We start from the raw sequence: 21,816 nt of genomic DNA, 5'->3' as shown, positions 1-21,816 counted from the left end.
CAGGAAAAAGTAGTGAGGCACACCTAAGTAAACTCAGTTGCTATTATTTCACTGGAACATTGCTCTTTTTAGGAAACAAATATACCAGCACAGTTGTGCAGCTACAAAGTACCACCTTTCTTAACTTTCCCAGATGTCCCTCAGCAAACTTAGACTTGCACATGTGGAGAGTAATCATCTTGGATTATACTTTACTGTGCCTGTGAGAGTATTTGTGGCAGATTTATCAAAATGTAAGATTAGACCTCACCACAGAAAACTTCACCCAATTTCTAATCAATCATACAGAATTTTTAGAAACATATTTATCAATATGTGAAATTTAGAGTTCACCATTTGATAAATATGCTTCTAAAAATCTCATAGAAATAACTCGAAAGTGAGTGAATTTTTTTTTTAAAATCCAATTCTCACATCTCAAATTTTGATAAATCTACCCCTAAGTCTGGGCTAGGGAATCCTGGAAATATTAGGAAAGATTGTGGCTCAGCACCAAAAACCTGAGCTAGTGCATTTGTTTTCTTGAAGAAGCACTGCCCTAGCATATTACAGCACATTAATGACAAAGAAAAACCCTTAAGGTGGCCATACACGCACCGATAATATCGTACGAAACCTCGTTTCGTACGATATTCGGTGTGTGTATGGTATGTCGGCGAGTCGACCGTTATCGCAGGAAGCTGCTGATATCGGCCGACTCGCCGATCGGACCAGTTTGAAAATTTTGATCGGGCTCCATAGAAGGCACCTGACCAAAATCTCCCTTCAACGCTGAATCGGCAGAAGGAGGTAGAAATCCTATTGTTTCTACCTCCTTACCTGCCGATTCAGCCCTGAATGGTGTGTGGCGGATCTGACTATGTTTCGTGCGACCATCACGTGTATGGCCAGCTTTAGGCTAAAGGCACATGGGGCTGTGCATCGGTTTTTCCTTGGCTTAGTTTTATCTGCAGGTAGAGAAAGATGAGAAGTGGATGGGAGTGGACTGGCCTCCGTTTACCTGTGAAGAAAACCCAGTTGGAGAAAAGCAGATGCACAGACCCTAATGTCTGCCGTTAGGCTTAAGGGCATTTACTAACCCTCAATTTTTCTGGTCTGGGTTTTTGATGCCGAAAAGTCGCAGGGAAAAAAATTTGCAACCTTTTTGAGATTTATTATGCGTTTTTCCTTGACAATTCCAAATTCAAACACTCTTCTCCTAAAACCTGTGGAGGTCATGTAGAAGTCAATAGCAGATGTCCCCTTTCCTGGAGAATTTTTCTTTGCTTCAAACTTTTCAACTTTCTCTGATTTTTGAGGCTGGTTTTTGTGTGACAATTCAAAAAAGTAATGATTATCATGTAACAAGTTGAAAAAGTTGTGCTTTTCACAACTTTTCACTTCAGATTTTTTGATAAATGTCTGACATTCGTGGAAAAAAATGTATTTGTGGTTTAAAAAAAAATGAAACAAGATAAATTGTTTTAGTAAATCTGCCTCTAAATGTCAGTTTGACTGAGGATATTACAATGTGCAAAATAAAAATTGTTTCCTTTAGTAATTTCTTTTAGCAATTTGGAAATCTGATTACAACCGTTTCATTTTTTGATGCATCGGTGTACAGTTAATAATTTAAATTTATTTTTTGATGTTAACTTATCTTAATACCTTTGGTTTTAGAATAAGATGCTGGACAAGGAAGTGTCTGGATACTTTTAGCCATATAATGCGTATTTAGTCAATGACATTGTATTATGAGACCATTAGATTTGGCAATAACTTTTCTTGCTGGGAAAGGGCATTTTCATTTCTCAAAGAGTGATTAGAATTGTGGGATTCTGTGAGTGGCTAGCAGAATTCTCTGATGGTTCCATACCTGATAACCACACATTTCTTAAATAACAAGCTTGTCAACAAGTACTTACAATTTGTATCATAACAATTTGCATGATGTGATGTAGAATAGTGCCGCTGTAAATGTGTCAGCTCACTGACAATTTACAATCCAGTGGAATATACCTAGCTAATGTATATGTTCATATTGGCATATCCACTGAAATATTACAGATTCCTTTTGTTGCCTTAGCTAGAGACTAAGGTTGTGTTTTATTTCACATGACTGGATAAGACTTATACATTTAAAGTTAATACCTATAATAGATCTATAACAGAAAACATAAAAGAAAAGGTAAAATTAAGCCTACCTTCTAAAGTTTGCAATTAATTTCACATCAGCTATGACAAGTTTGTGCTCAATTATCATGTGTTTTAAAAGTCCTTCCTTCTCATCTTCATTGTAAGACTGTTCACAGAAAATACATGGCAGAGTCTGCTCTCCTTGGGGAGTTGAAACAGTACTTGGACTTTCTGGCAAAGATAAAGGCTCCAAAATGCAGTCCCTGCTATCTGAAACAAAAGAGGTTTATACATTGATCAGTCACCAGGTCAGCTTCTGCAACCAACTTACAAAAAAATGTAAATTTCTGCACTTGATGAAAGCAATAAAATATGGTACACATTTCAAATATCCGTGTTTCTCAGTACTTTAATAAAGTGAAACATACCATTTCTACCATGTGGCAATTATTGACAACCAATCTCCTCACATGCCTATTAACTATACATGTGCCAACTACTTATACATAATATATTGCCAGTGAATCTGTATAGTTATATGAAGCAATGCACAGTGCAAAACCAAAACTTCTTTTTAAATATATACATATATATGTACTAGCATATACATAGTAAGTTTCCAGTTTAGCTGTGTAATTATATCAAACAATGGCTTTAACAAACCAATGCAGTGCATTCCCATAGCTCCTTTTTAAATATACACGTGCCAACTATATTCACATCAAAATCACCTTTGACCTAGTAAAGTGTACATGATTTAAAAGTCACAAAATAACCACTCACAACAAGAGGCCTCTGACAACCATCCCCAAACATACACACATTAGGGTTGATTCACTAAAAACGTGCGCTATTTATAGCATGCATTAAAAATTTTATTGCGTCTAATTCTTCGCGTTTTAACAACTCACTAAAAGTATATTTGCATTAGATGCAATGCTGTCGCGTTATTTAAGTCACAAAAGCTATTTTTGTGCGGTATTTGACGTAACGCGCGCTAATCAACCCATCGTGCACAAATAGTTGCCACGCACGCCATATTAGCCATACATGGCATTACTTTCGTAAAACTACTTTTACGAAAATGACCATTTCCCTGCAAACTGGAGGATGCATCACTCTAGGGCCAACACAGACTTGAATAAATCACACTGCAAAGTCCATATTGTGTTGCCAAAAGCTCATCAACTGTACTTTTCTATAATTACCGCCTGCCTCAAGTAGGTGTTAATTTTCGCACAGACAAATGCGATATTTAGCTCAGCTAAGTGTTTGTGAATCATGCATTAGTATTATTTCTGCGCACAAATTAACTTTAGCGAATCGCGCGTTTTTTCCGCGTCACTTTTAACGCAAAAAAAGCGTGCGATAAAACTTATTGAACTTTAATGAATCAACCCTATTATATATATATATATATATATATATATATATATATATATATATATATATATATATAATCTAATATTAGAACATCTTTAAAACTTTTTTGCTTAATCAAGTGTAGTAGTGAAATAGTCTTAGTTGTACTATTTATATTTAAGCTTACCAAAATATATATTTTTTAAAAATCAAGTCACATTTATATTTGATACATTTTGATATATTTAATAGGGCCCAAGATTGCCTCAATACATTGTTGCTGCCCTTATTACAGCTCAATAAAGGCAATTTTATTTCATTTATTTCCATTGTCATGTTTCTCTCAAATAGAATATTCAGCTAAAACAAATGATCTCATTCAGTTAGCCTCGATGCATGGGTGGGTCCTAATACATAAAAAGATATGGTTGAAAACGGATTTTATTTTATTTATTTACTTGCTGTGGAACATTTTATATTGCTGTATGTTAAGAAAATTAAAATAAGATTTAAATTAAAACAAGAGAACCATTTGAGATTACTTTTAAAGGTACTAAGAGATGCTTCCAACAAACAGTAAGATGTACTATGGCTGTGTGTTGATAAGCTATATGTAAACATTATTTCAATGTGTGGGTGTAAGGCACACTGCAGTTTCATAGTGTTGCTATGGAAAGCATAAGAGCTCTTAGGAATGTCACACACATTTGAGCTAATGTTCATAAAAGAAAGAATCATTTTTAACAATATTTCCTATAAACCCTTTCATGTTAGTACACAAAATTACGTGTCATGGATAAGCCCTACTCATTTGGGTACAAGACAATACTATGTTAATGATAAACCCCAAATATTTTAGCACTGAGTTTTTATTTGCAGAGAAGAAAACTGCCTGGAAAAAGAGTGAGAACCCTCACGCTAGCACATAGTATTTTGGAAACATCCTATAGCTGCACAATTTAATTCGCTGTACTGAAGAACGCAGGGGTTAAGGACAGTAGGCAACTAATAGTATTACCGCGGCTATGTTAATTATTTAGATTTAAATTAATATGTACCACCAGTCTCCTTGTGAGTGAGGCTCAAGTTCCTGAAACTACTTAATGGGGTAAATTAACTATCATAAATGCTAAACTGAAGTGCAGTTACCCAAAGCAACCAATCAAAATCTAACTTTCATTTTCAAACTTAAAAACACTGCTCAAATTGAATTGCTTAATTAAAAAGATCAACAATCCAAAACGTTGGCCTACTGCTGTTTTGACTTGTTTTTTTTTTTTTTTAACAGATTTACTTTTATTGAGAAATACTTCTTGTGAAATATAAGTGAATGTGTTTTAATCTTGCCAGTCATCAATTTTCACCACAAAATGGTTCTTTTGCAGCTATTTTCACACAGTTAATAATAATGCAGTCTTTTAGAGGTCGATCTCTGGCTTATGTCTGCCGGAGCTTTATTAAGTGCACCACTGCTGTGCCTTCCAGGACTTTGTCAAACAGAACATGATTTACCATTAGCCATAAAAGTCGGGTTGTAGAGATAAAAAACTGGGATCCACTGGCATAGTTAAAACTATCCAATGCCTGTGTGTTGGCTTGAAGTTTTCAAAAGGGAAAGGCTCTCCAAATATAAATTTTTCCCCCCTGTCACATCACCATTAGTGATTATGAGTTTTTTATGAGACTGTGGAAATTGCTGCCTTTTTGAGTATATGCTTCTTCCCAAGTTGCTAGAGTGAAAGTAGAGCCCAGCTGCCAGCAGCACCACTTCAACGATTTGTTCTCTAAAGAAAACTTAAAGATGCAAGAGAATTCACCAACGGGAATGCTGCTTACCAGCACGTTGTCATTCATTCAGCAGTTATCTTACATACAGAGATGACTGTTATTTTGGCTTTATTATAATACACTGTAATCAAACATGTGCTAGGAAAATGGTGCATAACATTTCCAAAACACAACTGCAGGAAAACAGAAAATTAAGTCAGATTTACATACATTTAGGTAGAACTTTCATTAAAGGATTATTTTGTTGTAGCTGCTAGTTCCGGAGAGCTGAATAAAAGTTCATTGAGCAATACAACCCTGATGCTTCTGGGCTATAGCTCCCAGCATGTTGTAACACTTGACAATACAGTATAAGTTTGCTAAGATTTGTTGTTCAGCAACAGTGTTTAGATTCCCTATAACTATGAGTAACTGCACTGTTGCAATGTGTCCCCTATGTTACTATATTAAGTCCCCTATGTTTCTGCTAACTGGGACCTTAATGGTTAGGAATTCAGATTTGGATAAGAGGAGGCTACCAGCAGTCAATAAGGCGTTTCTTGTAGCCAGGCCATCACCATTTCAACGTACTATTTTAGTATACCATAAATCATGCTTCCCAAAAGCCTTTTGCAGCCAATCAATGATGTTTCTGTATATCTGTAACCTTGTTATGAGCCAATGCTGAACTGTGAATTGATGAAATAAGAAGTAATGAAACACAGGAATATGTAAATGCAGAGTAAATAGAATTGTGCAAATTCAAGAAAAAATGGTGTCTCCACAATTTTGATTTTTACATTTATAAAAAGTCTAGATGCGTAAAAACACAGTTTTATTCTTTTTCCAGCAACACAGGGCAGAGGTTTTCCTTTGCATATCTCCACTGATCTGAAGCTTTCCCTTTATGAATCTACCTGAATCTGCAGTCACTGTACAAGAGCTTCAAGATCCATGGGCTGTAAGTGGAAAGGATGGATTCTGGAGAGATGGCCACATATACTGCAACTACTCTTACTTCCTCATCTGCTGATGCACAATGTACCATTTGATAGGGAGCAAAGGCAGGAGAAATTCTAGTTTTGACAGATAGATAGCAGGATGCCCCTTTAAAAAATGACCCCTGAGTTAGGATATATGCCAGATCATGTAGTATAGTCAAAACTGGCCAAACTACCCAATCAAATCTTGATTTGTCCAGCTTTACACATTTATCATTAAAAAAAAAAAGTTAAAAAGTCAAGTTTATGCATCTATGTCTGTAGACCAGTGCTGGCCAACTTCTGCAGTGCTGAGGGCCGGAATTTCTCTAGCATACATGGTGGAGGGCCACTAATGGAAGCCAGTTTTGACCACTCCCATTTTTAAACCACACCCACTTCAAACCACACCTATTTTATCCCAATGGTGGTAGTGCAGCAAAAACTGGGATATCAACCGTCATTCATATGTGAAAGAATTATAATATATCATATTAAGATATAGCCTTAAATCCATATGCTTCCTCCTCCCCTGTGGATAGCACAGCAACCCCAAGCACATAATTACACACCTTAGGGACCATTTAATGGCTATTTCCAACTGCTAACAAACCCCTGCCAGGTTCACCTCCAACAGGCAGCAAAGGGCAGGCAGAGTATGGCACACACAGGCAGCACTCTGCCTGTCCTATGCTGCCTGTGTGTGCCATGCTCTGCCTGTGTGTGCCATACTCTGCCTGCCCTACCCTGCCTGTGTGTGCCATACTCCACCTGCCCTATGCTGCCTGTGTGTTCCATACTACACCTGCCCTATGCTGCCTGTGTGTTCTATACTACACCTGCCCTATGCTGCCTGTGTGTGCCATACTCTGCCTGCCCTTAGCTGCCTGTGTGCCAAGCTCTGCCTGTCCTACCCTGCCAGTATGCCATACTCAGTATGCCAGTATGCAATACTCAGATTGTAAGCTCTACGGGGCAGGGACCTCCTTCCTACTGTGTCTCATACCACATGGCACCTATACATATATATATACATATATGTATTTATTGTATTTATTTATTATATCACTTATCCTCCCTGTGTGTAATTTTGTATTCTGTAAGACTGTACAGCGCTGCGTACCCTTGTGGCGCTTTATAAATAAAGTTATACATACATACATACATACATACATACATACATACTCTCCCTGCCCTATGCTGCCTATGTGCCATGATCTGCCTACCCTAGCCTATGCTCCCACTGTGTGCCATACACACAGGCAGCATAGGCTAGGCAGTACCTACAATGTCTGAGGTGTGAACGGGTGAACAATGTGGGTGATTACAGCCCGAGCCTGAGGTGTGAACACTGCAGGGGATGAACAATGCAGGTGTTAAAAGGTGTGAACAGTACAGGGGATTACATTTTTAAACAATACAGGGGAATTACAGCCTGAATCTGAGGTGAGAACCATGCAGGGGGCCAGTTAATATCAGTACTGATACGATTTAAAGCTTACTCAAAGGTAAACCATCAAAGCAGCCAGACAGGTGGAGGGGCCACACAGAGGGGGATCGCGGGCCGCATCCGCCAGTAGGACATCACTGCTGTAGACCATCAAATTCTTCCACAACTTTAAATTAATTTGGTGTCAGTTACTGGGAGATCACACGTGATTGCAGTTGGAAAGATTGTACTTCAATTTGCCATATTCCAAACAAAGACAGATGTGATCTGTCAGAGAGTTCCATGGATAACGCTATCCATGCATTAGAAGGCATGGAGCACTAGCCATAAGATCCAAGTTTGGGGTCTTGGGTGCCCATGACATGACATATTTAGAAACCTAAAGATGGCCTTGTACATATGCCCACTTCTGGCAAATCTGATTAGGCTCAGAAAGTCCAACTCTTGATATTTTGATTTACAAATATGATACTCATCTCACATATGGTGCTTTTACTAAAACCACTATGGGGAATGACAATATTAGCAGTTAGCATTTAAATAGAAACAAATGTCAGTCTAGCAATGTGATACAACATCCGTTTATTTCCTGTATAAAACACCTTACCAAATATGCATGGTCAAATTAAAAACATTTTTTGGTTATAGTCCATGTTTACAAAGCTTGCTACACTATAAAGTTAAAATCTGTAAAGGAATAAACAAATTCAACCAAACAGATGTTTAAATCCAGTGACCCAGACATCTTTTGTCAAAAATACTGTCTGCATTATTCCTTTGTATGTTGCTACTCTCATAGCATAAGGAACATCTAACTGGAGTGGCAAGCTATCCTATATTCCCCAGATATAGCACTGCAGACAAGAAAGGGCAGTATGCTGATTCTGAAAATCCTTCACTGTCAATATAGCCCAAAAGCAGTGTAATGTAACTTAAATATCACTTTGGTCACCATAAAGAAAATCGGTTATCAGCTAATCTTGTGTGAACTTTTCCTATTCATGTATCAGTAGGTTTATAGGAATGTGCATATTATTAATTTCCAAGTTGAATTTGCTACGTTTCACAAAGCACTGCCAGATGAGCTGGAACCTTACAGAAAAAAGCTTCATTTCTGGCATGGCAGGTACCTGATGTAGTCTGTGAACCGTTTCCCAACAATCAAGATTTAGCCAGGAAAGGTCAATATTATGTTAATATACACTATGATATAGACTAACAAATCAGCACCCATCTAACAAAATATATCAAGCAAAACAGTTCTTGAATAAGTCCACAGATTTAATTTTCTATTATATGTTCTTTTTCCAATATTAAAAGGACATGTGAACCCCACACACAAAAATTTAAACAGTGAACAGCCGCTTTGAAATCTTTCATTACCTGCCACACTGGTTGTCCAGAGGTTAATAGTAAGGCTGCAACATCTCCTTAATCACTTAGATTTCCTTTTCCTCCTGTAACCCACTCGCCCCCCCCTCAGGAATTTGCTTTGATTTCTGGCTTGCCAGACATGCTCAGTTGTTCAGATTACTAACCACACCCTCCAGTCTAGCAGCCAGTGAAGAGATGGGATTTGCTGGTTCCCATAGAAACTTGTCTCTAGCTGTCTTCAATTTTTTTCTCCTAACCGCCTCTCCTGAGCTCAGCTCAAACAAAATAGAACTTTTATCAGAGACAGTTCTGCCGGTGTGAGTCTGTATTCTTGATGAAATGTAAGCTGAATAAGGGTCTGTGTGTGCTGTTTGCAGATTTAAATGTATCTGATTATGTATCAGAGAAAGAATGTCCACCCAGTGAAAGCTACTATTTGCTTTAGGAAAATGTGATGGTGCTGGCAAGCGTAGGGGATATATGCAGTACAAATAATGACATTTGGGTGGGGGAGACATGCTCAACTGATATACATTGTAGGCAAATGTAGGTTTTACATGTCCTTTAAATTGGACCATACACCACACACTCACACACACCAACAAGAGAGGTTGACACTCATATATAATAAGCATTAAATGCCTGGCTGCAGTACCAAAAAGTAATTGATAGCAGTTAGGAAGAATATAACTCTCAGGACTTATATAATGATGATAAGAAATGTGCTTACTAACATTTCAGCTAGCTCACTAGCCTTTATCAAAGTGAAATAAATACATTAGCTTATTCATAAAAACTGGGTAAATTTGCACATAGGCAGTAACTCATAGCAATCAGTGATTGTATTTTTTTGGCCAACTGCAAATTGAACAATGGAAGCAAATATTTGATTGGTTGCATGGGTTACTGCCCAAGTGCAAATTTGACCAGTCTTCATGGGTGAATTTTATTGAGGGCTTAGGGAGGCTATGCCTCTCCAAACCTAAGTACTTTGGATGTATATGTATGTATAACTTTATTTATAAAGTTCTACAAGGATATGCAGCACTGTACAATCTTACAGTATACACAACTGGAACGCATGAGTGCAAAAGGTATGGGCATTATCCCTTAAGGGCAGGACTAGACAAAATAATGTTTTAGTGCTCCAGAAGGTAGCATCTGAGTTATTTCTTAAAAATATTTTTTAGCCTCCCCAAACAAAAAATCACCATATGCCTATGCCAGTCTTTGTAAATGAGCCTCAGTAGTGTCTAATAAGCTCACGGTGGTGGGAAAGTGCAAGAGATGATGTCAGCAGACATTATTGTGAAGAGACCACAAACAAAAGGATTGATGTACAAAACACAGAACTAACTCAAAAAGAATGTATCTAAGTCAATTAATACAATAACTAAAGCAAAGTAAAACAGCGTTTCCAAATGATATCTGTATCTTGTTTCAAATGCATGTGGAGTTCAGCAAATGCAGGTGTAAGAAATATCCACAAAACATTATATAACTTAGCAATGTTTCTTTACTTTTGTGATGATTTTTGTTCTACATTTATTTCTTTGACTTTGAAACATTCTTTTTGAGTTCGTTTTGTATAGAAATCTTTTTGTTTGTGGTCTCTTCACAATGACGTCTGCTGAAGTAATCTCTTGCACTTTCCCGCCACCTTGTCATGTTGTATAACTGTTGAACTTGAGAAAAGAATAATTAAATTTCATTCAACCAATTACATGACTATAAAAGCCCCACACCACTTAAGGAAGTGGAACACTCGGTCAAAGAACTAAATTGTAACTAAAGAAGTAAGACAAAAATGTTGTGCATTATGTTTTGGGCTTCTGTACCAGCCCAATGCAACTACAGCTCTTTAGCAGTGAAGATCTGTGCCTCCAAAGATGCCCCAGTAGCTCCCCATTTTTTTTCATACGGATTTGGCTGAACATGCTGCTGTCAGTTACTGATCTTAGGGGTCGACTGACAATATACTGTATATATATATATATATATATATATATGGAATATAATCGTCCTAATATAAGGCTTATTAGCAAATAACACAGATTATTAGTACATGGCCACTCTGAAACCAGTGCAGTTAGCATCAGTGCAGTTAGCCCTGTAACATGAACTTATATGACAAGTGAATCTTAGTTTCTGCTTGATAATTTAATTAAAAGATCTATCCTGCTTCAATAATTGCCCTATCCTGCACAAAGTTCATTATTTTCCATACTTAACTAAAAAAAAACCTGATAAAACTCTGCTTCCCTGAGCACAGAGAATGTGAACATTGATGTGATGGAGACATTGCAGGTGTTGTGACAAGTAGTAGCGGTTTGTTTCACAAATTTCAAAAAGTACAGGGATGCTTATACTGTTGTATAATAAAAACACAGAGGGGTATATTTATCATGCTGTGTAAAAAGTGGAGTGAAGCATTAATGGTGATGTTGCCCAGGGCAACCAATCAGCAATTTGATTTCAACAGTTAGAAACCCAAAGCAAAGTATCTAATTGGCTGCAATGAGCAACATCACTGGTAATGTTTCACTTTTTCACAGCATTATAAAATAGTCCATAGGGTGCACACCATTTGCAGAAACAAAACCTGGGTGCTAGTACAAAAAATTGCACTGGAACAAGGACAGCACTCGTAGGATTTAAAGAATTGTGAGCAAAATGTAAATGCAAAAATAGAAAGGTTTATTAAAAAAACCTATTTATGTATTTACATTTTGCTCACAATTCTTTAAATCCTACGAGTGCTGTCCTTGTTCCAGTACACAGCATTATAAATATACCCCTGAGTGTCAAGTCCCTTTTCTACTTAAGCCATGCCTGTTCCACATAAACTTTTGTCCCAGTCCACAATGCCCCCTGCTCTGCCAGTTTGGGGCTGTCAAATTCCGACAGCATGCTACTGGCATAAAAAGATGTTAACCGCCGAGCACATAGGAGCTACATTTTCTTTACCTTGCGCTCGTTCTCTGCGCTCGCTGCTTAATCCTAGAGAACGAGCAGAGGGGGGTTACTAGTGGCCCCTGGGGCGCGATCGCCCAGGAGCCCCACAGAAAAAGTCGGGCACGTAGATTCTACGTGCCAGACTTTTTCTGCTCTCTCCCTTCCTTCCTGCGCTCCCCCCTCCGCCCCCCCCCCGCTTCCTGTGCCGGCTACTCACCACTCCAGCTGCTGTCCCTGCATCTTGTGTCTACTTCCTGTGATCTCCAGCGATCTTCAGCTTCATGGACCCCAGGTAAGTGCTACTTACACACACAAACACACGTATTACACTAATACACACACACACACATTTTGTGGGGGGGTTGGGGGTTTTCACACATTCACAGCACTTACAGCACACACATGCACACAAAACACATTTTACCATGTGTACACACTCACTTACACACTTATGTAATTTTGTAAAAATACATTTTTTATCGCATCGTTTTTATTCTTGCCTTAAAAAAATGTTTTATTGCCATTGCGGGGATAGCATATTCGCTAACTGCACTGTGCAATACCTATTTTGGTGCATTTTTAGCCATTTTATTGCATTTTCAGTTATGCATAGTTGTTGTTTTCTTGACTTTGTCTGTAAAACTAATTTGCCCAAGCCAGAATACTCAAACAATGATTCTGACTGCAGATATCCCTAGGAAAAAAAAAAACACTGATTTTAGTTTTTTGGGAGGGGTTTTAGCAATTTTACTGCATTTCATATTGTTCTTTGTTACTTGTCTTGCACATGGACATTTTGTCCGCTGTATTTCAATTTGGCTTCCTCTGTACCCCACGTAGTTTGGTAAATCTATGCATATTGGGCATCAAACTGTTCAGTAGACCCCTGGCGTTCATATTTAGGGTGTTTTAGGTTAGTATGGTATGAAATTTGGGGTACATAATGGGGCAAAATGCAAGCTTTGTGACAATTTTCAGAAATGTTATAAAAACCATTCTGTTTAGCATAGCTTTGTAGTTTGGTAGTTTGCAGTAGAAAGATGTATTTACCCATTTTTGTTTTGTTAGAAGAATGTGTACTTTCACAAAATGTATGGTTTTCTAGGGTCTCCATACTGTTAGTGGGTCTTATGGCACATAATACACATACCGGGTGCAAAAACTGCACGAGCCGGAGCGTCATTCGTGAAAATTCATAGCCAATATTTTTATTTGGGTGCCCCTGTACTCTGCATAGTTTGGTAAATCTATGCATATAGGACATCAAACTGTTCAGTAGACCTTAGGTGTTCCTAGTTGGGGTGATTTTCCTTTGTATGCAAGAAACATTGCAACATTTTTAGGCGATTTTCTAAAATGTCATAGAAACCACTAGGTTTAGGAAAGCTTTGTAGATTGGTACTTTGTTATAGAAAGGACTCTTTAGCTGTGTTGGATTTGTCTGAACGTGTACTTTCCAAGAATATATGGTTTTCAGGGGTTAGCTTACATTTCTGCAGTTTCTATCCCACATAAAACTGCCATGTGTTTATGAATTAGGTAAAGGTAAGCCATGAAATTAGTGTGCACAAGGTATATTTAAGTGCCATGTGCTTTGATAAACCTATGTACAGTGGGCATAAAACTGTTCAGTAGACCTCTGGGGTTCATATTTAGGGTGTTGTATCTTGGTACCTAATCACCTATAGAAAATAAGATGCTGCATATTGGAAGTTTTGAGGTGATTTTTGGAAATGTCATAAAATCGGCAAACTTAGGAAACCTTGGTACTTTGGAGAAGAAAGACATGGTTACCCATTTTAGAGTTCGGGGAATGTGTACTTTCCAAAACTATATGACTTTCTGGGGTGAGTGTACTTTTTACGAACTTTATCCCACATAAAATGATATAAATGTGTTGATTTTGCAGAAGCTGAAATGACAGAAATGACGGATCATATGGGGTATGTTCACATTGGGGCCCCTACATGCCACATACTTAGGTAAACCTAAACATATTGGGCATCATACTATTCAGTGGACCCCTGGCATTCAAGGTCAGGGTGTTTTATCTTGGTACCTAATGATACATGGGAGATAAGATGCTGCAAACTGGAAGCTTTGAGAGGATTTTTGGAAATATTATCAAAATTGCCAACTTTAGGAAAGCTTTGCGACTTGGTACTTTGGAGTAGAAAGACATGGGTACCCATTTTAGATTCGGGGGAATGTGTACTTTCCAAAAATATATGACTTTCTGGGGTGAGCGTACTTTTTACTAGTTTTATCCCACATAAAGGATGTAAATGTGTTGATTTTTCTGGAGCTGAAATAACAGAAATGGCAGATCATATGGGGGTATGTTCACATTGGGGCCCCTACATGCCACATACTTAGGTAAACCTATACATATTGGGCGTCAAACTGCTCAGTGGACCCCTGGCGTTCAAATTTAGGGTGTTTTATCTTGGTACCTAAAGTTATGAGGGAGATAAGATGCTGCGGACTGGAAGCTTTGAGAGGATCTTTAGAAATGTTATCAAAAATCCCAACTTTACGAAAGCTTTGTGATTTGTACTTTGGAATAGAAAGACACAGGTACCCATTTTAGATTCGGGGGAATGTGTACTTTCCAAAAATATATGGCTTTCTGGGGCGAGTGTACTTTTTGTAGCTTTATCCTACATAAAATGATGTAAATGTGTTGATTTTGCAGAAGCTGGAATGACAGAAATGATAGATCATATGGGGTAGAGCTGGGCGGTATGACCAAAAATTTATATCACGGTATTTTTCAAAATTATATCGGTATCACGGTATTTGACGGTATATAAATAAAAAATAAATAATAAATATTGGTGGCCCCCCACCCCCCCCAACAACCCCAGCCCCCCCCCAACAACCCCAACACCAACCCCAGCCCCCCCAACCCCAGCCACAACCCCCCCAGCCACAACCCCCCCAACCCCAGCCACAACCCCCCCAGCCCCAACCACAACCCCCCAGCAGAACTTACCCAACTTGTGGTTCCTCCAGCTCCAGCGATGCGTCCTAGCGACGTCGCGTGCGCGCTGACGTCACATGCGCGCCGACGTCACATACGCACGGGCACAACCCGGATGTGATTGGAGAAACAGCAGGAGGCGCGCATACCGGTATAGCGGTATGTTTAAAACTCATACCGTTTTTTTTTTTAAAAAAACGGTATACCGGTTAAACCGGTATACCGCCCAGCACTAATATGGGGGTATGTTCACATTGGGGCTCCTACATGCCACATACGTAGGTAAACCTATACATATTGGGTATCAAACTGTTCAGTGGACCCCTGGCGTTCATATTTAGGGTGTTTTATCTGGTTACTTTATGACCTGTAGGAGATAAGATAGTATAGACAGGAAGCTTTGAAGCGATTTTTAAGAAATTTCACAAATTTTGATAAAAACCAATAACTTTAGGAAAGCATTGCAACTTGGTAGTTTTGAGTAGACAGGCAGTTCTACCTATTCTGGATTCCACAGAATCTGTTCTTTCTAAAAATGTATAATTTTATGGGATAAACCTTCTGTTAGTGGAATTTTTGACCTTGAAATCTAAAGTATGCAGCTTTCTGGAGCAGTGTTTTGGGAATTTGGTAGTGTACTGCTGGGAGTTTTTGACCTATACAAGTGAGAAATCTCCATAAAACTATATATATTTGGTATTGGCACGTTCAGGAGACATGGGACTTTCCAAATCAGTTGTATTTTCGTACATAAAATAATTTTTGTTTCTAGTGTATGTGTTTTTTTTTTCATTTTTTAGACATTTAGAAGCCTATATCTTGTTCCAGAATTGGAATTACACAAAAATTCCACCATATTTTGAAAGCCTAGGTTGTCCTGAAAAAAACGATATATAGTTTTCCTGGGTAAACTAAAAGTCCCCCCGAGGAAAAGCCCCTAAAGTCAAACAGAGCAAAATGTTCAAAAACTGTCTGGCAGTAGAAGTTCTGCTTTGTTCAAAACGGCTGGCAGTGAAATGGTTAAAGGAGCAGAAAATGAAATTGGGTAAAATAGATAGACTGCACAAAACAAAATATATTTCCATTATAGTTAGTTAGTAAAATGTAATCTATAAAGGCTGGAGTGAGCAGATGTCTAAAATAATAGCCAGAACACTACTCTCTAGTATAAATAAATCTAAAGCAACTGGACTTGTTAAGTAATCATTGAAGAGTTTCAGATGTGCCATTGTAACTGAGTAAGTGGAAGAGTACATATGCTAAGGACTTCCCATACCAGTCAGTTGAACTGAAGAAGCTGCTCAGATGAGTAGTGAAACATCCTCAATGATTACTTAACAAGTCCAGTTGCTTCAGATTTATTTATACTAGATAATGGAGAAAGTAGTGTTCTGGCTATTATTTTAGACATCCATTCACTCAAGCCTTTAAATTTTTTTTTCTAATTAACTATAGTAAAAACATTTTTTTTATTTTGCACAGTCTATCTATTTTATCCAGTTTCATTTTTACACTGAACTGTTCCTTTAAACCAGGGATCCCCAACCTTTTATACCTGTGAGCCACATTCAAATGGAAAATATTTTGGAGAGAAACACAAGCATGAAAAAAGTTCCTGAGGGTGCCAATGAGAGCTTTAATTGGCTATTTAATAGCCCCTATGTTGACTGGAAGTCTACAGAAGGCTATGTATTGCAATTATATTGGGTTTTTATGCAACCACAATTTGCCTCCTAACCAGAAATTCAAAAATAAGCACCTGGTTTGAGGCTACTGGGAGCAGCAGCCAAAGGGTTGGCGAGCAACATTTTGCTCACGAGCAACTGGTTGGGGATTACTGCTTTAAACCCTGCAATATCACAAATTGTGCCCAAGCTGTAATGCTATATGTGCACATGGACAGCCCTAGATCCCTTAAAGGAGAAGGAAAGGCTAATAAAGAGTTAATCTCAAGCTGCAGGCATACCTTCAGTTGTCTCAATAGTGCCCTTAAGTCTCCCCATATTTCACCTATTCAGAAGATCAGAAACCAAACAGGAAAAAAAACGCTGAGCTGGGTAGAGAAGATTCCCATAATGCTTGTACCCCTGCCCTAAATATTATAAGCGTTGAGTGGGGAGGGGGTGGCGGCGGCGCTTTGGCAGCCGACAGATGCGTACTGGGATACGAGTGGGGGGGGAGAGGTGGGGTGGTGATTCTTTGTCAGCCGGCAGATGCAGGGAGCTGGCAAGTACTGGGATACGAGCGGGGGGTGGGGTGTCGGCGGCTATGTGCTTTGTCAGCCGGCAGATGCAGGGACCCATGAGGTACTGGGATAGGTGCGGGGATCAGAGGGGGGCGGGGCTTGTGCTTTTCAGACATGCTGGACAAGATGGCAGCGCCGTTCAACAAGTATGTTGTTTCTAACATGTGTATCTCTGTAAATCTTTCATTAGGCAAGCCAGAAATATAGCGTTTTTACACAGCGTTAGTAATAGTACTACTATTTAATAGTGTGCTTTATAGATTTTGACTTTCCTTGTCCTTTAACTGGCCTAAAAAACAAATAACTGCCTTCATTAACCAAAACAAGTCTTTTTTTGGGTTGGCTAATGTTTTAAAAAGCATTTTATTTAATTTAATGGAGAACAAAACCCCTAAACAACTAAGGCCCCTTCCACAGACTTACAAAGCCTCTCCTGAACCGCACCAACATGGACTCACTAAACAGAAGATGCTTTTTCTGACTGCTGAAAATGCATAGTAGCCTAGCACGATTGCCATTTCGTTTTGCATAGTTCCTTTTCACTGTGTTCTCCAACACGGCATGTGCAGTTGAAGCCAGTTCCAGACTGACTGCAACTGTGCATGCTCCTGTTGCAAAATTCAAAATCAAGAAGATCTGAACGACAAGCGATGAAGTTTGTGAAGCCCACTAAGCTTCTTTGCTTTTTTTCAGTTTAGCAAAAGCAAAATCTTCTGTTTGCTGAAAAACACTTTTAGATGGGTAAGGAAGGATTGTTGAGGAAGCCTTGGTTGTCAGAAAGGTTTGGTTCTCCTTTATTCAGTAAAGTATACAAATCTGGGGAAAGGGATTCTGCAAAAGGAAAACATGTTTTTTCAAAATGCATCATTTAATAGTGCTCCTTCAACAGAATCCTGCATTGAAATCCATTCTTCAAAAGAGCAAAGAGATTTTTTTATATTTAATTTTGAAATTTGGCATGGGCTAGACATATTCTTATTCTCCTAAAGGCCCATGGCCATGTGACTTGATAAACTTTAGTGCCGCAAATTAGTTTTGACCATGCCCATTTTCGCGACCACACCCCCTAAAATATTAAAAGTTTCACACATTTCTGGAGGTTTTGGGGTCTTGTTTTATGTGTTATTACAGTTTTGCTAAGAAAGGTGAAATTGTCCTTTAAGCTGCGAGTCTCCTCCAAGAGACCCATTTAGCTTATTAGTTACAGGTGCAGGTGCAGCTTGTTAAGTTTTCTGGGCTCTCTGCCAAAAGCTACTTATTTAGTTACATTTGAGAAAGTTTATACCTTTTTTAGCATTTAGTACAGGAGATAAAAGAGAAATGAGGGACTTTTTAGTAAGAATCCGGGGACTGCTGGCTGAGCTGTTAAAATCTGGATTGTCCCGCAAAAATCAGGACAGTTGGGAGGTACGGTATAGTTGCAGTGACTTCTTGCATTTGAGATGACTACAACTGGTTAAGTAGCAAAAGGGTTGATAATAACAAATAACCTCCACATCTCTGTATCTTTATCTTAATGATTTTTTGGTAATTTCCCTATAGGTAAACAGTAAATTATATCCTTATAATCTACAGTTTGGCTATTTTCCTATGGGACTAAAATGTAAATTCTATCCTTAAGAATGGCGCGTTCCTACATCAGAACCCACCGTTTATTACTTTACTAGACAGCAGGTGCAACTGTTGAACTCTTCCCCTCACTCTTTTTCCCACCTTCTGTCCCTCTCTGGTATTGTTCCTCTGCCACACCCACCTTCCAGCCATGCTTCTCTGGTCTCCCTTCCTCTGTCCCACTCCGGTGCTGCTCTGTTTGCTGCTTTCGTCCTCCATCCATCTCCAGTTTGATACCTCCCACCTCCTGTGCCTCTCTGGTCTTCCCGTCTGCTGCTCCAATCCTCCATCCATCTTCAGTCTGGCTACCTCAGCATCTCACTCTCTCTGCCCCTCCCACCTTCTGTCCCTCTCCAGTTTGCTCCATCCGTCCCCACTCTCCTTTAATTTCTGGTCTCACTTCTTTTTCGCTCCCTCCCATCTCTTGCTCCCTCTGCCCCCACTCTCAATCAGTCTCACTTCCTTCTCATTGCGTCTCACTCTTGGTTCAGCTCTGATTTTGCTCCCCCTGCCCCACCCACCCCGGTGTCTGCTTTCATTAACCTGCACAGGATTGAATGGCTGGCCAGGATATCACTTTAATCAGATAATGGGAGGAAAAAGATGCAAAAAGCACCCAAGCACAGAGAAACAAGACAAAAAGTTTAAACTAGATGGGAAACAGAAAGAAACAGACTAAAGTGTGTCATTGTATAGAATAACAAGGTAAAAGCAAAGAGCTCACTGAGGACACTGCACGTTATAACGAATTATGCATCCCTTTATAAATATATTGGAAGTCGCCTCTGAGTTACGTGAAGTGGTCACGTAACTCCTTGGTGACGTATAATATCTTTATAAATTACAGTAGGGGGTGCATTATCCACTATATAAACTGCTAATTACATCTCTATAAGCACATGCACACATCTGTGCGTGTCACTGTACATCATGGTGGACCATGTTCTGGTTTGCTGCTGCTTTGAACCCTCCAACCACCCCTACTCCTCTATCACATAATGGTGTGGACTGAGGCATGCAAGATGATTAGGAAAACAGCTGGTATGTGGAGGAGAGAAGATGACACAGGAAGTGGGACACAGCGCAAGGAAACAGGCCTGAAGGAACGGAAAAGAATGAGCGGGCGGGGGATTATAGAAACTAAAAGGAAACTCCAGAAGCAGTAGAAGTGTAAGGGGTTGATAGTAGCACAGGGAGAACTGACAGGAGACATGATTTTGAACAGAGAGAGCAAGTAGAGAGCAAGGGTCAGAGAGAGGGAAAGCAGCAGAGGTGACAGGGAAGAAGCACATATGGAATGCAGGAGCTGGAGGAAGCCAACCTGAAAGGGACTGGGTTGGAGACAGCAGAGGGGAATGGATGAAACAGGCAGACTGCAGGTACAGGGAGGATGCAAGAGAGAGGATGAAGGGCATGATTGCTTTAAACCATAAAACAGAGAGAGACTTCAAGACAAATGCTGCAAAGCAAACATTTTAGCTGTAGATTAAAGTTAATAATATACCCCCTACTGTAATTTATAAAGATATTAGATGTCATGGTGCATTCTGATGTAGGAACACACCCTTTATAAGGATATAATTGACAGTTTGGTATCATAGGAAAATGACCAAACTGTAGATTATATCCTTATAAATGGTGCTTAGTGCATTACATGGCCTGTATAAAAGTACTTGGCTTGTGGCCTTGAGCTTTTATATATCATATACCTCTGAGGTAACTTCTAATATCTTTATAAATTACAATAGGGGTTACATTATCCACTATATATAAACACACAATAACAAATGTAAGTAAATTAGGGACTTGATAAACTTACTTCTTAATAGAATATCATTAAGTATCTGTATACTCTAAATAAGTTGTTAGTTTATAAACCTAAAGCTACTGAAATAATAATTGTGAAGACAATACAAAACAGAAGAGGAATCTGTCATGCTGCTATCAAATTTCTAAAGTCACACAGTTTCTGGCTCAGGTTTTGACCTAGAAAAAGTCATTGATATTTCAGGCACTAGCTGTGATACTGCTGGGTCCCTGTATATAAAAAAAGCAACATAATTCCTAATGAGGAGGTAGAAAAGATGTCCCAAAATGACCCAGTTGATATGAAGGAATGGGTGCCAGCAAACCGTGCCAAGAGAGAAATGCTTTCTGTTTACTGAAACTGCAGGAATATATTTGAAGCACATGACTTTAGAAGGTTTAAGCTATCCAATAAACTAAAAGGGGTTTCCATAAATGTTTATAGATAGGAGATCTATTATCCAGAACCCCATTATAAAGAAAGATGCAAATTATGAAAAGGGTATTACACATAGTGTTTTTTTTTGTACTGATCTGATTTCTCTCTGTAATAGGACACAGTTTTTTAAACCTGCTAGCATAAATTTCTGTTAATGGTGAAACAATCGTATTACTTTATTATGTATACATTTTTTTAGTAGCCTTAAAGCACAGTGCTCCACAATTCAGGAAAACCCTTTGTCCAAAAAATACAAGGTCTCCAAGTATTTTGGATAAAGGATCTTATATCTTTAACTACATTATACAGCAGTCCGGATTAACCCAAGGGACTTTAGTGAGCCTCAGCAGGTCTATCTCCAAAAAAAAAAACATAATGGTATACAAGCAAGAGAAAATGGGCAATTTACTAACTGGAAGGCAGGGCGCAAACTGCATAAAACAGGAGCAATCTGCTATTACACCACCTTCCAGGCTAAATGAATTGGCTCAGGTCTCTGCACTCGGTTTTTGTTATTGTTATGTGTTTCAGATGTCTTGCTTTCCTTCATGTCAGGAATGCCCAGACTGTAGCCATGTGGGTGGGTATGGCTAAGTTTACTGATGTTAATACATCAGGGTCTTTCATCCTGTATTACATTGAACAATTTAATTCCACTGCAAACCTCTCAAGTTGTTGTTTTAAAAACCATAACTGGAAAACAAATAAGTGTGCTTAGGTGGAACTACA

The 21,816-nt window shown here is 38.8% G+C and overlaps 1 protein-coding gene across 2 annotated transcripts in view; it reads right to left on the bottom strand.

Annotated features, from left to right (window-relative positions):
- znf277 (zinc finger protein 277) overlaps positions 1-21,816 on the bottom strand; it is a 70,472-nt gene that overhangs the window by 33,688 nt on the left and 14,968 nt on the right. Inside the window, exon 2 of one of the 2 annotated variants that reach the window (XM_012959939.3) lies at positions 2,184-2,385. In XM_012959939.3, coding sequence (XP_012815393.1) covers positions 2,184-2,385 — 202 coding nt within the window. The remainder of the gene's footprint in view (positions 1-2,183; positions 2,386-21,816) is intronic. The other variant, XM_012959941.3, reaches the window with a different exon arrangement.

This window comes from Xenopus tropicalis, chromosome 3, assembly GCF_000004195.4.
Source record: "Xenopus tropicalis strain Nigerian chromosome 3, UCB_Xtro_10.0, whole genome shotgun sequence".
Lineage (NCBI taxonomy): Eukaryota > Metazoa > Chordata > Amphibia > Anura > Pipidae > Xenopus > Xenopus tropicalis.
Note: the sequence above shows the minus strand (reverse complement) of the source record. Positions and strands in the feature narration are given on the sequence as shown.